At 38.1% G+C, this 13,177-nt stretch overlaps 2 protein-coding genes across 3 annotated transcripts; one reads left to right on the top strand and one right to left on the bottom strand.

The window, feature by feature from the left end:
- The first annotated feature begins 1,623 nt into the window (after positions 1 to 1,623).
- On the top strand, positions 1,624 to 2,632 carry LOC733105 (eukaryotic translation initiation factor 6). Its single transcript, NM_001047052.1, is given in 1 exon segment — positions 1,624 to 2,632. A coding segment is annotated over 1 exon segment (738 nt). The 5' UTR covers positions 1,624 to 1,689; the 3' UTR covers positions 2,428 to 2,632.
- A 926-nt stretch (positions 2,633 to 3,558) lies between these two features.
- On the bottom strand, positions 3,559 to 12,809 carry LOC101745026 (ubiquitin carboxyl-terminal hydrolase 30 homolog). Of its 2 annotated transcripts, none has more exons than XM_038012555.2 (9): positions 12,318 to 12,809; positions 11,332 to 11,504; positions 11,041 to 11,197; positions 10,050 to 10,216; positions 9,658 to 9,745; positions 9,360 to 9,493; positions 8,440 to 8,571; positions 7,319 to 7,515; positions 3,559 to 6,435 (listed from the first exon to the last, which is right to left on the bottom strand). In XM_038012555.2, the coding sequence occupies exons 1-9, from the start codon at positions 12,586 to 12,588 to the stop codon at positions 6,321 to 6,323; spliced, it is 1,434 nt and encodes a 477-aa protein (XP_037868483.2). In that variant the 5' UTR covers positions 12,589 to 12,809; the 3' UTR covers positions 3,559 to 6,320. The 2 variants fall into 2 exon arrangements, with proteins under 2 accessions (XP_037868483.2, XP_062525889.1); XM_062669905.1 differs by having other exon boundaries at positions 6,294 to 6,435; positions 9,658 to 9,767; positions 12,318 to 12,799.
- Between the last annotated feature and the right edge of the window lie 368 nt (positions 12,810 to 13,177).

Raw genomic sequence — 13,177 nt, 5'->3', positions numbered from 1 at the left:
TTTCCATACAATGGAACCAATCATTGAAGCAACCATTCCATTCGGAAGTTGGGGTCTCCAAAACGGCCGTTTTGTAGGCGTCCATCAGGTGATGAAAATCTCTGTCCACGCAATTTATTCTTTATTTTAGGGAAAGTATAGAAATCATTAGGGCTTAGGTCGGGGCTGTACGGCGGATGGTCTAATAATTCTATGTTTTCTTGCTCTAAAAACTCTTTTGTTCAGTGCGCGGTGTGAGAACTCGCATTGTCGTGAGGGAGGATGATGCGGCGGTAGCAGTTCTCTTTACGGAGTTCAGAAACGACCTGTGGCAAACAAATGCTAGCATACCATTCTGTATTAACCATTCTTTGTCCCTCAAGAGGAATAGTCGTAACATGGCCTGTTTTGGAGACAAACGTGGCCACCATTTTTTTTGCAACACTCCGTGAACGAACAATTTTTGTTGGCTTTAACTCATTTTCGAACACCCAAACTCGTGACTGGTTTTTTGTTTCGGGTTCGTACGCGTATATCCAGGATTCGTCACCTGATACAATGTTGTATACAGCATTTGAGGATCCTGCGTGGAATCTTTCGAGAGTTCTGACGCACCAAGTAACGCGAGCCGCTTTTTGCTCTTCACAGAGCGAATGCGGTATCCATCGGGAAAACAACTTTTTTACACCTAATTGTTCATGCAAGATTATTTGTATTTGACTCATGCCAATGTCTAAAGTTGCCTGAATTTCGCGGTATGTCACATGTCGATCTTCCTCAATCAGCTTACGCACAGCATCAACGTTTTCTTGGGTGACTGCAGTTTTTGGACGACCTTGACGGGGATCATCACTGAGCTTGACACGTCCACGTTGAAACTCAGCAAACCAGCGATAAATTGTGGTTTTGGATGAGGCTTCATCACCAAATGCAGAAATCATCCGGTCAACACACTGTTTTTGTGTTAAACCACTTCGAAAGTCATAATAAATCATCGGTCTTGAATTTTCTCGAGTCAATTCCATTTTCTCAACGACTAAACAAGTTTGACAAAACCTCGTGACAAGACCGAGAATCTTTTTTTAAATAAATAAATGGTATTCGATTTTTAAAACTAAGGAGTTTTCAATTAAAAAGATTTTAATATGACAAGAAGTGGAAATATTCCATTCCCGATACTTTTAGTGCAGCCTAGTATTCTTTGTATTCGTTATATAAAGAGTTACAATAGGTGTAAGATATACCTTGTAAATAACAAAACATTTAAGTACAAGTTTCCCAATGTTTACGTCAAAACAATAAGTCAAAATTAACAAATAATAATAAAAAATACATTGAAACATGAAGATTCGTAAAAATAGGGGGCGCGCGGGCGCTTCATGGGTTTCGCACACAGGCGCTGGCGGGGGTCTGCGCGAGGCTGGCCGTCTGTGGCCTAATAGTGATTTGGTAATATTTGTAAACTATACACATAAAACTAAACACAGAATTATCATACCTATTCTATTGAAATAATATATCTTGTCTGATATCAGTGACCCACAGAAAATTTATGGCAACACTGGACTCGACTGTCAGACATTAAAAAATCAATTTGTCAAACAAATCCAATTTCATTTAGACGCTTGTGTTTTTCGCAACCCACGTGAAGAATCGCATCATATTGTGAAATACATAATAAGGGAAAAGGTTAAACGAAAAACCAAAATCATGGCGGTTCGCGTTCAATTTGAAAATAATAATGAAGTGGGAGTGTTCAGTAAATTAACAAACACATACTGCCTTGTCGCGATTGGAGGTTCGGAGAATTTTTACAGCGTGTTCGAAGCTGAATTAGCGGAGACCATCCCAGTGATACATGCGAGTGTTGGAGGCTGCCGAATCATCGGTAGAATGACCGTAGGGAACAAGAACGGTCTCTTAGTTCCATCTTCGACCACGGACACAGAATTACAACACATTAGAAACAGTCTGCCGGAGAACGTGAAATTACAACGCGTGGAGGAACGGCTTAGTGCCCTCGGTAACGTCATAGCCTGTAACGACTATGTAGCACTTGTACATCCTGACTTAGACAAAGACACAGAAGAAATATTAGCCGACACATTAAACGTGGAAGTATTCAGACAAACAATAGCGGGAAACGTACTTGTTGGTTCTTACACTGCATTGAGCAACCGAGGAGGGCTGGTACACCCGAAGACAAATATACAGGACCAGGATGAACTCTCTTCGCTACTCCAAGTGCCCTTAGTTGCCGGAACAGTTAACAGAGGCAGTGATGTCGTAGCTGCTGGAATGGTGGTCAACGATTGGTGTGCATTCTGCGGACTGGACACAACGTCAACTGAGATTTCTGTTATTGAGAGTGTTTTCAAATTAAATGATGCTAAACCGACTGCAATCACATCTACAATGAGAGCATCGCTCATTGACAGTATGTCATAACATTGAACTGTGAAATAAATCTTATGTTTAATAAATATTACATTATAAGTTCTGTGCTATTGTTTTGGATTACCAAAACTCAATTTGATTTACTTGTTTGTGAATACTGATAACACGATTTTGTACTTCTGTTGGACAGATTGCATAATGAGTACCAATGAGTCATTGACCTTGTTTAAAGATATTTAAAATAATAAATATTCATAAAAAAATGCTTTTTAGTAAAGTAGTTCTTCTGAATAATTATCATTTCATAGTTTATTATTAATGGCTTAGAGTTCTAGTACCTTGGCGCCTTGATACTACAACTCAGTAATAAATATAATATTTCTTTATTAATAATAATAAATATAATAATAGTAGTGTTAAAGAAAAAAAAACTAAAAATATTTGGTGCAGAAAGGGCTACTAGCTAAGGATACTACCTGCTCATCATTATATACTATGGCTCATAATCATCACAATTCATAATGAATGCCACACTGCATCTATTGCATGAATTACTATATTAATATCTAATCATTCTCAATCACCACCACTGTCTCTTAATCAATTGTAACCATTATTGGACTATGATTTCAGAGCAAAACAGTCACATTATGTATGTGTCAGTTGTATAGATATCACCATACTGTTTATTTTACTAGGAACCATGCACATTCTGAACTAAAGATGAGGGTAGGGCCTATAATTGACATTTGCCTTATGTCTCAAGGTACAAGAACTCTTTGTAATGTCTACGAGCGCCGATAACCAATCATGAGACAATTGACAATTGAAGAAAAATCTAAAGCTGCTGGATATTTGGTATAAGAACGACTTCATGCGCGCGCAGCACTAAATTTTTGAAATTTAATCAAGAAACATTTAAGTTTCTTAATTTTCTGCTTATCAAATTTGATGATAATACTTTAAATAAGATTTACAAACTCGGAAATAATAATGGAGATAACAAGCAAAATAGGTACTTAAATTATGAGCCCGTCACGATTGCTTGGGCGTGATTATATAAACCTATGAATTAATTTTGTTTTAGTGACGTATAGTGTGCCACAGGTGACTGTGGTTTTATAAGATTTTTTGTAATATTAAATTTTGTAGATGAAAATATGTTCAAATAAAACCGCTAAATAATATACTATACCATTTATTTTTAATACAATACACTCTCATACCTATCTACATTTGCCACATTCGTTGCACTGGAAGTACATCATACAACGCATAAAAGAAAATTACGTATTCAAGAATTAACATTTCACTATCATATTAGGATAAAAGAGTAAAAGAAAAACCTGTGGAACCAAGATTTTTTTTTTCTTTATAGTCCCGAAGAGGTGTGATGTTTTATGTGACTTAAAAACAAAGTTAATTATCTAACAATAATAATAATAATTACAAGGATGTAATAACTTAATAAAGCGAACTAAAATCCCCTGAAAATTACTGAAACAATTATCCTCTACAATTATCTCGAAATCAGTGTTTAATCTGCAGGTAACCTGTATCAACACATCAAAGAACAATTTAACAATTATTCTTATTCGATTGACGGAAGGAACGGCACGAATGTTGGTCAAAAGGTCGATTTTTTTCACATATCTTGGAATTTACGTTTTCTTTTCAACCAGTCACAAGAGATATGTAAAATGAAACACATTTTTCACTGCATAGGTATGCCGTTATAAAAAATCTTTGGTATTTAAACTAGCGGATTTATAAATAGCCTCAATGTTCATAGACGAATCAATACATTTTTATTGGGTTACCTAGAGATTGAACTGTGAAACAATAAAATATAACATTATGTAACTAATTATGATAATAAATATCCAGAAATTTAGCCAGTATCGCTAAATTAAGTATACCTCAAATAAAAATGCAATTAAATTTTAAAACTTTAAAATGACCGGTAAACTTTTTTACGTATATGTACTATAATAGGTCTGTATTTTTTCAGAGGCATTGCATTCTGAACTATACAATCCAGAGGGCTACCAGATTTTCAACAAAGTTCAAACTAAATTATTGTAGATCTTTAAAAAATCAACAAACTAATTTATACCATTAAAATAGTCCGCTGTTTTCTTTTGTTTGGGTCCGGTTATATAATAATATACCACCAAATTATTTATTCTTAATATTTAAAACATAATTTTAATAATTTAATCCAGCTTACAATAGGATAATTTACCGCCAACTTATAAACCTTAAACATGCTAAAATATGGCCGCTTGTAATAAACTTTTTTAAACAACAGAACAGCTCATTTAGGCACAAACATTACAAACTTTAGCCACGCTGTACACATAACAAATACGAGTATAATTAAACAACACAAATTGTATTTGGGTAGGAATATTTTAATAAATTAAGAATCAATAAATAAATTGTATTATAGATGTCAATATTGTAAAACATGCCATGTGTCAAAGATTGCATTGTTCTAAGCTTCTTTTGCTTTCTTGATAAAGCCCACGCTGTGCGTCTTTTCCTTCGCTCTACGTTGTTGGTTTTGGTGCGTACAGAAATAAACTTGCTAAAACTTTCAGTATTCATGCTTAAATTGGTAAACGAATCAATAATTATTTAATATAGTTTAATCATTATTTATTAACTGCAAAATATAAAGAGTAACGATTATAATATTAAACAAAAAAGTATTATTTTATATTTACTTAAATCTGCATGAGTTATTCAAGGAAATTTAAATTAAACGCCATCTTATACAATAAAGTCGTGATGTATTTTCAATATAGTGCCGAAGTCTTCCGAAGACGATACAATAACAACGGAAGGAATAGAAATGAAAGAAGTTGATTGCTGAGGCTTCCGCGGGTGGAGAGCTGGACTTCTGATAGCTCTTGGTGATCAGGGTCGTTGAGGTAGGTTCACATCACAAACCTACATTCAATGGTGGATTGTTTCCTACCTACTAATTCGTATCAATCAATATGTTCAGTTTCTGAAAGCAAAAATGTCAGCGGGCGACGTCCGCCCTTATACCAATTCTATTTCAAATCCAGCCGCCAAGAGCAACGATTAAATTTTATATTTTTCTTATATTAATTTGTCATATAAAGGTACAATAAATATCTCAAAACAATAAATACAGTCCACGCTTAATTACCACAACGAACATACGATTTTTGAAGAGATAAATCGCACGCAACGTTCATATAAGTATGTGCGCGTAGGTTTACAGCAAATTGTGTACTTATACTTTTAAGAAAAATACAATGTGTCAGTCATACATCCTTTACACACGATGTCCTTGTTGCATTACCTACATACTGTGAGCACACAACTAGCCTCTCGCTCGCACTATTTGTGGAAGTTTGAAATTTCAACTTGCGATTTTTTAGATTAAGATTAGCATAAAGCCGACGGGTCAAACAAGCATTTGAGTTAAAATCTCATTTTATAATTCCTTTTTTTGTCACAACCACATTCATTGTAATACTGTTAAGTATTCTTATTACATACTTCATTTTGAACCTAATTTCAAGAGTCACTGACATTTTGATTGTTTTCTAATGTTCATGAATTGTATGCGAATGGCATATTCTCGTTACAGAAATGACAACTCGTGTCGGTTGACGTTTGTGAAAAACACAAGAAAGCGTAATTTGAAATGTAATTATTTTTGAAGACATTGACTTTTGAAATAAGTTTCGACCCACTTAATTGGCTTAAAGGTCTCGTTGCCAGGCCATAATATCCAAAATTTTTTTTAGGACCCACGTACTTTCTGTAGAAATTGCAAACGTTACAATAGTATTGTTAAAGCATAAATTGAAATAAAGTAATCGATCTTACAGTGAGATAATCTAACAAAAAGACATCGCATTTTTCCGACTACCCACAGTTGTAGGTCGCGCGGCAGCCGACGCTCAGAAGTGCTGAGTGTCCTGTCTCTCCCGCTCGTAGAAGAGCATGTAGGCCGAGCAGCGGAGCACCTCCTGCAGGGACACCTCGTGCACCAGCGTGTCCGACGTGTACCACCACCTGCGCGCCAACACTGCCGCCTTCATACACCACTCACTCAACAAGAGGTAAACAACGTTGGGAGAAAGAGAAACAGCGCTACCTAATGTATCACTAAATACTGCCATCTGTAGTGTGTAAGCATTCAAGTATGTATACAGCCTTATTTAAAGTGCTTCTTCAGCACTACTGTCTTACTGTCTTGTAACTAAATCACCTTTTGACACAATAAACCGGACCTTCTAACTCAATGGGCGTATTATTTACTCTCTTCTAATCCATCGTGACCAGACCACACCACATGGCGACCCTGCCAGGATAGCTACTCTATAGCTACATGGTCCTTCTACAATATTTCTCAATCTTCAAAACTTTGGAATATTGATTGATTGACGAGCTCTGTGTGCTTAGTGCGAGTTTTTTAACTTTCTCCATAGTGTAAAAATTAGCTCATATTTTTATTGAATGGGATCGTTTGCGTACGTTTGCCGCTAGGGGCGCTGTTCCAACTGCATACAAAATTGGGTTAACTTTTACGCTATCGAGAACGTTAAGAAACTCGCACTAAGCACACTGTAAATGGGTCAATGAACTCACTAATATTGTTACAATGAGGATGAAGGTTGAATGATTTTAATTCACTTGATGAATTTAAGGGATCGCGCCACTGAAAGTTGAAGATGAATATTAATGAGTGGCACGGCAAGTGGAAGAGCGAGCGCACGTCATCCCGTCCGGGTTGGCACTAGAACTGCTCTAAAGTGTTGTGAAGCAGACATATGAGACGGTTTAGGGGAAATTGTCATTTTAATCCAAGTGTCACTTCCTCCGAATGTCCCGAGCTGGATTGCCCGGAGACGCTGTGTGTTACGAGACAGCAATATTTAAATAACAAAGTATTCACCGTTTAGCTTCAAACCCGTTCCCCCTCCTGTAGGTGGCGAAGTGTCCGGAGCGCGCGCCCCCCACGTGCACCACCACGGCCACCAGCGTGTAGGGGGCGGCGTCCCCCCCGCGCGCGCCCGCCCCGCCCCCGCGCGCGTTCCACACGCTGAGGCCGCTGCGGAGGCGCCCTTCGCCCACCAGGGACATGAGCTCGTTCTGGAACATTATGCTGGATTTAAAATCCTGTCACATTTGAAGAAGATAATCAAACTAGTTTTTAAAACAGGGACGTTATGTTTTAGTGAATATCTATTATTAAGTTTTATATTAATGAGGCGTTTGAACGAATTTAATGTTTCAACATGCCGTATACATTCGGGAGAGCGTTCCACAAACGAATACTTTGAACAGTGAAGGAATGATCGTAAAACCTTGTCGAATGCACTGGCATCATGAATTGCATGTTTTCCGATGATCTCAGGGATATGGTGTATCATGGATAAACTCAAAGCGTCTTTTGAGATAAGTAAGAAAAAAAGTCGTCGTGGCCTAAAGGATAAGACGTCCGGTGCATTCGTATATATGCGATGCAACAGTGTTCGAATCCCGCAGGTACCAATTTTTCTAATGAAATACGTACTTATCAATTGTTCACGATTGACTGCCACGGTAAAGGAATAACATCGTGTAATAAAAATCAAACCAGCAAAATTATAATTTGCGTAATTACTGGTGGTTGGACCTCTTGTGAGTCCGCATTGGTAGGTACCACCGCCCCGCCTATTTCTGCCGTGAAGCAGTAATGCGTTTCGGTTTGAAGGGTGGGGCAGCCGTTGTAACTATACTGAGACCTTAGAACTTATATCTCAAGGTGTGTGGCGCATTTACGTTGTAGATGTCTATGGGTTCCAGTAACCACTTAACACCAGGTGGGCTGTGAGCTCGTCCACACATCCAGGCAATAAAAAAAAGAAAAGGATTAAAGAGAACAGTATAGAGCAAAGAAAGAATATGAGCATTCCGGCGAAGGCGAATTGACAGTCACTTGAGCTTAGCGCGAAATTCTAAATATTAAGTGCATATATACACAATTTCAGTAAGTATTACTGTATTATTGTTGAGTAATGTACAGGAGCTGACCTTGGGCTGATGCAGGGTGGCGTAGGGCGCCATGGAGAGCGTCTCTGGGAAGGCGACGTGTTCGGCGCGCTTGTTGAGCCGTCCGCCAGCCCACTGCACGCGGGACACTTGCATGCACAGGCAAGGGGGCAACTGCCGCACAAAGCGATGCATTTATTATTTGCACACCATCGAGAGCACACATTTTTTTTCCCCTACCTAAGCTGAGAGCCTTGAGAGGCTATGTCAGTATAACCTTAACTATTAGGGGAGCTTACGGAGCTCAAACCTGATGAGGTGGCTAACACGAACCCTAGCAAGAGCCGTGCTTCGCAGAATCTACCACCGGATCGGAAACGCGACCCACTGAGAAGATCCGGCGAGAAACTCAGTGGGCTGTGTCTGCGTCATTCGATAAAACTAGGCGTTCCCTGGCGCACGGAACGAGGGCAGGAAGGCAAACCGAATACTTCATCTACGCTGATGATAAGTTGCCATTGTAATATATTCGTTACTTTAGGTATGTTGGTTATTTGTTGCCTTTGAAGGCAGACAGCATAAGACTCACTTGATGGTGAATGGTTACCGTCGCCCATGGACATCAGCAATGCCAGGGGCGGAGCTCTATTAATTAACTCTTAACTAGATATTTATGCTTTAGTTTATACAATACTAGCGACCCGCCCTCGCTTCGCTTCGGAAACATTAAAACACACATGAAACAAAAAAAAAATTTTTTTTTTTTTTTAAAAAGTAGCCTATGTTCATCAGGGACAATGTCGGCTTCTAATGGAAAAAGAATTTTTCAAATCGGTCCAGTAGTTTCGGAGCCTATTCGAAACAAACAAACAAACAAATCTTTCCTCTTTATAATATTAGTATAGATTGTTATATTTCGTTTAATTTAATAGAGTTGTAGTAGTGTGTCGAGCGACGGGTACCTTGCCGAAGCTGACCGTCCGGATGTGCTTGGTGTGTGCGGGGGTGGGGGCGGGGGCGGCGGGGGAGGAGGCCGAGCACTTCGCGCATTCCACGCCGTTCACCATCTCCGGGGCTGTGAACGCCCGGAGTAAACCTGCAGTAACGAAACATTATATAGTATCCGCTTACAGTATTGACTTTAGGTCACGTCAAAGTGAACGTACATATGTGCGAGGGGTTTGTTTAACCTACCTACGATTTCTTACAGTTCGCCTAGTATCATATTTTTATACTATTCATTACTGGATCGGCACAAACCTGCCAGACTGTAGGTCCCGCTGAACCCGGCGCCGGCGCTGTCCAGGGACAACGAGACGCTGTCGAATTTGTCGTAACGGATCGGACTCTGCAAGCACATCCAACAGAAACTAAAAATAAATCACAATTTTTTGTACTATGTAAAACCCAAATGACGTCATATGTTAGCAGCTCCCACCCGGAACATGCAAGTCATTGGTAAATCAGAACAGTAATAAGTAGAATGGTTTAGTTACGAAATTTTGTGAGGAAATTCAACGATTTTTATTTCTTGATTGAATGAATGAACGAAAAATTAGTGCCTGTCTGTGGGATCGGAACACCAGCTTAACTGCATCACTTGACATGAATGCACCGGCAGTTTTGTCCTACATGTCTACATGTCTGTATACCTTGGTGGAGCAGACCGTACAGTGCAGTCTGGAGGCGAGAGTCCCGCGGAAAGGGGGCGAGGGGGCAGGGCGCGCGGGGGCGGGGCACGCCCAGCGCCGCCCCACGGAGCTCAGCTGGCAGAACGAACGGGATACACCCTTGCGGACCAAGGGACCAGGGTTCGGCTCTGGGAATGAATCACTCATATAGTATATATGTACGTGGCACGTTTAAATTCTGCTGCAAATGTTTCACTGTGATGAATGATTGTGCAAAGTACCCATACTCAGAGTGCAACTCTTATTTCAAAAGCCAAAATTTAAAAACAGCTCCATACAATTTATTTTTTTAATTTTGACAAAAACACTCACTTCGACTCACTCAATCAAATCAAATCAAATCAAATCAAATCAAAAAAGTTTTATTCAACATAAATGAAAGTACATACTTGTTGAACGTCAAAAGAATTACCGCCAATTCACAAGAATTAGCCTCCGTCCTGAGAAGAATTGGCAAGAAACTCAGCGGGCATGTTTTTTTTTTTTTTTTTTTTTTTTAAATATTTGATTTTTATTTTTATTTTAAATATTATTATTTTTTTAAATATTCATATTACAATAAGTAATTATAACATAACAATTTTACAATATTGAAATCGTCTATCAAATAACAAATACGCGTCGCCTAAACAAATACAGCTACATTCACTAGCTTTTATAGACGAGTGCTGCTTTCTTCACATTGAGTTCGAAATATTTGAGACCCTCAGTCTAGTACAAGAAACTACAATACATACAAAATTACCTTCTGAATTTGCTTCAGACTGTTAAAGTTACTTTAGTTTAGAAGTACTATTTACTACAACCCTCAATTTATAGGCAGTTGGCAAATGAGCCTTGCCTCAAGCTTTTAGAATGATTTAGAATGGTAATGTTGAATTGCACTGCATAATCACAACAAATCTAAAATATTGTGTTTGGACATGGCAGCCCATACCAAAATATTATTTACCCGGATCAGCTAAGTCAGGTTCATCCCCGGGAGCTGCTGATGCAGGACGAGTTAATAATGATGGAGTGGCAGGGGCTGCCGGTGGTGATGCAGGCGAAGCTAGAGCTGACCACGCACGGCCTCCTCCCAAACCTAAGGCGTCCGATAAACAACCTGGCTGTTTGAGAAGAAATTATACATTCTAATGACATTTTGATGGATTTCAAGTAGTAAATAGTATGAGTGAAGTTTGCATTTAGACTCTAATCAATGACTAGATGGTTCTTATTGTTATAAACACAATCAAATTACCTTTCTAGCCATAGCTGCTGTTTCTTCCTCGATACAAGTAAGTAGTACATGCAGCAACTCATGTGCATCCTGCTGGTCAGCTGGCACCACCCAGCCAGCTGCCCTGAGAGACTGCAGTACTCCAAGTGGACAGACTGGAGTGCCTCGTGCTGATTCGTGAGTTCCATTTACAACTGTAAACCCAGAAGATCTTATATAATTCTGCCTGGACATCAATCTGAAACTGTAGATATGGTGTTGAAATTTATACTATTGGAACTGCTGCATCATATGTCCTTAGCATCAGAATCTACCTTTCATCAGAGTCTACCTTTAAAAATGGTGGGAGGGTGTGTCAAGTTGATTTGTACTACTTATTATTACTACTAAGCAATTATACATTTCAGTTTGACTGATAACAGATAACCGATTTTCACATGCAATTGGAATTTCAATGAAAAATGAGCAGCAGAAAAACAGCAGTAAGGCATGTAGGTACTGGTCCACCTACCCTATTTCAGTGTGATATCCTTTACAGTCATAAAAAATTGTAATAAAGGAACAACCAAATTTGTAAAAAATAAATCCTAAGTTTAACTTTATTACTTTTATTGGTGGATTGTATTTTATTATTATTGGTTTAGTCTTGATTGTATCTTTTGTCTACAAATTTTAATAAAATTATTTGCAGCATATGTATAGCAGTTTGCACAGTGAAGACAATTTTTATTTCATCTTATTTTAATTTTCATTTCACTGTATCTTGCTGTTGGAATAAGTAGTAAAACTCAAGTGTGTATTTGTAATGAAAAGTTACCAACATTTAAACAACTAGTAAACTCTCTTGTAACAATACAAAGTGATTTGAATAACAAAACAAACAGAGCAAATACAAGCATGAATGTTGCCTTAAAACTTGGTGAATAGCTCATTAACCTGTTACATTATTTTGTGTGTTTGTTGTTTATATTGTATGCTAGTTTACATTTGAATGAATAAAACTGTACCTTCAATAACAGTGTACAGAGTCGTAATCATACTGTTGTGAGAATTGGCTTTGGCATATCTCTTCAACCATTCAATGAAGGTGGGGCACGCTGCAAGGGCCTGGAGCAATGTATTCAGAAAACAGGTCCTGCCCATGTTCTGTAGACCTGCAATCTGTCCACGACGCTTCCGAACCTTCGGAGCACCTCCCGGTCCCCATAATACGAAAGCTCCAACGACAACAGCAGCTGTAAGGCCCGCAGCGACTAAGATCCTGTCTCCACCATCCATTTTCAAGGGCTGAATAGAGCTGCCTTAGTTCCTCTGTTTTTTACATAATAATGATGAATTAAATAATGATGGTGCTATTAAATTTATGTTGAAACTTTTAAAATATGTCCTAAATCGCAAGTACTTTTTGAAAAAATAAAATTTACGACTTTAATTTTATTGCTTTGATTGAGACTTGACATTGACAAATGATAGGTTGATTTATTGACACCTCAGACAAAACAGTGAGCTTGATTGAACCAGATTGAGTTGAACGTTTTAAAATCTTACTTTAGAATATTTACTTACTTTAGAAAATCGAATATTTTAATTTAATCACGTAAAATTTAATACAATTTTGGAGATTGAGACTATTTATAGCTATTTACACGGGTAGACGCAAAGAGTATAAACCCTGTTAGACATCATCATCCTTATCCCATTCCTCCCGTGTAACACACTTGTATTTGAAGGTCCTTGGTAAAGTGCAATTAATTAAAGTCCTCCACTGTAGCCATGATCTGATAAACCATGAATAAAAAAATTAGGTAAGAAAATAAACTCCACAACAAACAAATTCAATTTAAATTTAAAAGAAATGTTTTTAAGA

The sequence above is a fragment of the Bombyx mori genome, chromosome 8, assembly GCF_030269925.1.
Source record: "Bombyx mori chromosome 8, ASM3026992v2".
NCBI lineage: Eukaryota > Metazoa > Arthropoda > Insecta > Lepidoptera > Bombycidae > Bombyx > Bombyx mori.
This window is presented reverse-complemented; position numbering and strand designations above follow the sequence as displayed.

Coding starts and splice junctions, on each gene's coding strand:
- LOC101745026 (XM_038012555.2), bottom strand. CDS start 12,588: ATGGATGGTGGAGACAGGATCTTAGTCGCTGCGGGCCTTACAGCTGCT. Junction 9,746..10,049: donor GTACGGTCTGCTCCACCAAG/GTATACAGACAT, acceptor ATGTGCTTGCAG/AGTCCGATCCGTTACGACAA. Junction 9,494..9,657: donor CGGGACCTACAGTCTGGCAG/GTTTGTGCCGAT, acceptor TCGTTACTGCAG/GTTTACTCCGGGCGTTCACA.